This window comes from Ruditapes philippinarum, unplaced genomic scaffold (genome assembly GCF_026571515.1).
Source record: "Ruditapes philippinarum isolate M1 unplaced genomic scaffold, ASM2657151v2 ctg3933_1_1_1_1, whole genome shotgun sequence".
Lineage (NCBI taxonomy): Eukaryota > Metazoa > Mollusca > Bivalvia > Venerida > Veneridae > Ruditapes > Ruditapes philippinarum.
The window spans coordinates 196,958-201,449 of record NW_026858416.1 but is presented as its reverse complement, the minus strand read 5'-3'; the positions used below and the strand labels follow the sequence as shown (position 1 = coordinate 201,449).

At 33.1% G+C, this 4,492-nt stretch overlaps 1 protein-coding gene across 1 annotated transcript; it reads right to left on the bottom strand.

The window, feature by feature from the left end:
• Positions 1 to 932: 932 nt before the first annotated feature.
• Positions 933 to 4,492, bottom strand: LOC132753140 (uncharacterized). Its single transcript, XM_060743581.1, has one exon. The coding sequence runs from the start codon at positions 3,693 to 3,695 to the stop codon at positions 1,599 to 1,601; it is 2,097 nt and encodes a 698-aa protein (XP_060599564.1). The 5' UTR covers positions 3,696 to 4,492; the 3' UTR covers positions 933 to 1,598.

Below are 4,492 nucleotides of genomic sequence, written 5' to 3'. Positions count from 1 at the left end.
TTTTATGAATTTAAATTCTGGCTGTGAAGTATGAGTGTTTATGAATGAAGATGTTAAGAAACGGGTACATAAATATTTTATTTTGTAGGTTTACTTAAAATGTTAAAACAGTCGACAAATACGTCAGCGTTAGAACTGGGAAGATTTCATCTATATCTTAAAATTCATATTCGAATGATTTATCTTATATTAAACACAGGTAAAAATGTTATTGTGTATTGAGAACAATATTGTGTAGTCAGATGTTGGTATGTTCATTTTTATATGATATTGTACATGTCTATATTTGTATCTGCTCAAATGAAATAAACAGGTTTGTGTCTGTCTGTTTCTAACATATAACACAATATAAACACCAAAATTATATGTATTGACAAATATTTTCTGTAATTTACTCTGGCTTTGTACATGTACCTCCAGACTGTCAGAACCAGCCGAATTACGGGTCACATTTAAAATAGATGTACAGGTTACAATTATTCGTATATTAAATTTGAAATTATAATTAGAATGCATATATCTTCCAAAATAAAATGTATTCACTGCTTCTCGAGCGACTCTCATTTAGTTCGTCTACAGACGACTTTAATTTGTGTCAAATTTTCCCATATTTATCATAACAATTGACGATATGTTAGTTAATCAAATATAACTTTTAGCATAATATAATTATGAGAAATACGTCCGCTTTTTGAAAGCGCATGACACTGTCTCAGTTTCAGGACTTGAAATTGATCCAATTGAACTTAACATACCTTTTTCATAAATACTTTACAAATTAGGTACTTGGGTTAAAACTACCTTTAAAACTACCTTTACACAGATTATATTTATATGAAATCATTATCTTTATAAAATTATTGAAAAAAAAAGAAACAATACAATAATTGATTTAATATGATCGCTTAGATAATATTGTTTTCTAAATGTGAGATACAAATGTATTTGGTAATTGCATAACATATGTAATGTAATTATTTTTAAAGGACTTTTAAATGGTTGGGTTCATTAAACCAAAATTTCAAGATTGTTGAATTCAAACCACTTGCCCCTCACCGCTGTGGATTCGAATACAGACAGAAACATTGGATTCTTTTATGTGAGGCGGCTATCCAGATAGCTTACGGAACGTCGACGGCTTTACTCTGGTGCCCGTTCGTGCCTGACATAATACACGGAAGAGTAACTGAGGGCAACCTCCTACAGTAAAGCTGGGAAGTCGCCATATGACATATAATGTGTCAGTGCGACGTAAACACAAACAAACCGACAATAAACCAAAATGGCATGCGACCTCACGCTTTCAAGCAATAACCAGTAAGAATCTTACAGAGAATATAATAATGTCCCCTTGTCATTTTTACAACACATTATATTTTCAGGAGACGGATTCTCCTGGTTTTAATGCAATTTGCTCATTAACCCAGAAGAACATTTTATAATACTGCAATAAACTAAAGATGTACTAAAGAATAAACAATATAAGAAAGTTATAAAACACATAACTAACTTTAAAAGTCTTCTGTGATTGTACAATCAGTTCAGTTCTTGTACTAAGCACGCTTTCGTCGAATACACGCGTATACATAATTGTCAAATTAGTTCGAACCATTTTGTTTATAGTGGTAATCACAAGCAGGTTTGTGGCGCTCAAAGTTACTTTCCTTACAGTCATCGCTACAATGTGTCCAGAGCTCACACCTGGAACATGTTTTGAGAACAACTCCAACATCTTTTGGGCTTTTCTTACAGTTAGCACAAATGTCATTGTCTGTTATGTTTTGAATTGGTCCGAGACGGGTGTAAAGCCAAGATTTTTCCGAGATATTTTCTTCGTAAAGGGAATCACACCATTTTTTATGTCGTTCAAAGTCGTTTTCCTTACATTCATCGCTACAATACGAACCATTTTTACACCTGGGACACGTTTTGAAATTTACACCATCCGCTTTTGGCCTTGTCCCACAGTTCTCACAGTTTTCACAAATGTAGTGGTATAAACCTCCGACAGGTTTGCCTATATCATCAAAATCACAATGTTCTCCAATAATGTTTAAAATAATTTTTGCATACATAGCTCTGGTCAAACAAGCTCCATCATGCCTCTCCCCATCATGGTATACAAACAAATCAATGCAAGGAAACATATAACATGGAAATTTCTCTTCGCTTGCAAATTGAAGAAGTTTCTGAAATATTTTACAAACGTAACCATACACTGAAAGTGACTTCGTTTGAAATTCCTCAGCAACATAGAATAAACAGTTTTTCAGCATATAACTAGAAATATTCTTCTGACACTGAGTTTCGTTAATAGGATACCCGTCCCGAGTTTGTTCTAATTCAAATTCAACAACTGACGGACACATGCGTTTCCCGCATAAAATCTTTGATATCACGTACGCGTCTCTTGCTTCTGAAGGAAGTGTGGCTAGACGATGTCTTTCTTCTCTTGAAGCAGATACTGAACACAAAATTCTCTCTTTTGCTTTATTTGTTGCTGTAAACAAAACCATAACAAATTTGCTGTGGTTGATGGCAGGGTTAAATCTTTCGGAGTGAAAACATACATTAAAAGGACAATAAACTTCGAAAGCTGGTACAATGTCTATTTTTATTGTCATATTTTTATACTCACGAAAACACCACTGAAATTTAATCTTGAAATTCGGAGATCTAGTTGGTCTTTCAGGACACTCCTTTAAGGGAACTAAGTTCGTATGGGCATATATGTCGGGCTCTTTTAATACTTCAATGATAATATCATATAACCTGTCGATTATAAACGAAAGACGATGTTTATTAAAAACAAAGAAACGTTTAAGTACTCCTTTTTTGAGCCTTTCCTTAACTTTCACTGTAATGGCACTCTTATCCAGCAAGCATATGAAGTCAAATTCATCTGGAAGTCCAACTTTTGTATTTTCAGCAACACTGCCAGATAGAATAACAGTATTCTTAAGTGATTCATCTTTTTCTCCAAGTCTTTTACATATATGGTTAACAACATTTACAACAACTGTTTTAAGGTCATTTGCCGCTTTTTCAAATCTATCCATATTTTGTATAACTTTACTTTCATGTTTGTTAAATCTAACCAGTCCTAGTAGGGGTACATTGATTAGGTTTCGTATTTTACTTTCTGAGCAGTGTATGGAAAGATCTTTTATAAAGTTTTTGAACGCTTCGTCTTTTTCTATGACAGATGTTATTCGAAAACGTCTGTGACAGAAAACAAGGTTTTGATGGTGAATTCCGTTTTTACAAACGCAGATCTGATTGAGAATATTACTGTGTCCCCTTAAAAAGGCAACATCACAAGGGAGCTGTCCATGTGCGTCTTTACTAACGCTTAGCTTTGAAAATGGCACAATTTTTAAATATACACGGGATGTGATGAAAAAGTCCTCGGTCGTCTCTTCCCATGCTATATAATGCAATAAATTACTTCCAAAATCATCGAATTTATCTAATGTTGTTTTATCAAACTTCTCTACAAGTAAACTTAAACCTATATATACATCTTTATAATGTGCCATAATCATCGTCCGTCCAAATCTGTCACATAAAGTCTTATCACATCCCGGTACCTTCCGAAATTCAATATCAGAATTCAATGACATCTGAAAAATTTTTGGAAATGAGGACAAGTTTTTAACTTTAACTTCAGGACCATTTTCATCTTCATGCATCATTATCTTGTAAATTAACACTTGTACCAGCTTTAACTAATGCTTGTCAACAGCCACTTTCATTAGTATCTGCCAAAATAAGAGCAGAATGCCCGCTTTCGTTTTGTATGTTTATTTTTGCATCGTCTTTGAACAGAAGTTCAACAATTTTGATTTTTCCTTTTTTGGAAGCGAAATATGGTGCTGTCTCCCTCTTTGCAGTGTGTGCGTTAATGTCCGTTCCAGCTTGTATCAAAGCTTTTACAATATCCCTGCTTCTTGTATGAGATGCGTAACAAAGCACGTTGCTTTTTCCTTCGTCTGGAATGTTAAATTCAGAAACAATTTTTAACAACCAGCTTTTAAGGGAATAACCATTTCTATTGTATGGTTATATCAATCTTTAACTTTGATTACTATTCAAATTGTAACTCCTTTCAGGTATTGATAAATAACCTAAAATAGCTTGAAAAGACAATGTGTTGAGAATTATGTCATCTAAAACTTTTAAACAATCTATGTCTGCCATTATTTTCACATTTAGATTACGAAAACTACTCTTTCCGTACGATCTAATCAACGATGTATAATGGTCGGTCGAAATATTCACAAAAGATATAACAATTTGAAATTGTATACTCAGGGTAAAAAAAGGTTGAATTTATTCCCATTTGTTTAGAAATTAACAAATGTTAAATTCATGAAAAAAGATTGAATTACACACATATCCATTGTAATTAGACTTAAATAACTTGGCACAGACACTTGGGGCGTAAAATGTCATATTATACTATAATCACATCATTATAAGTTTTCCCGTT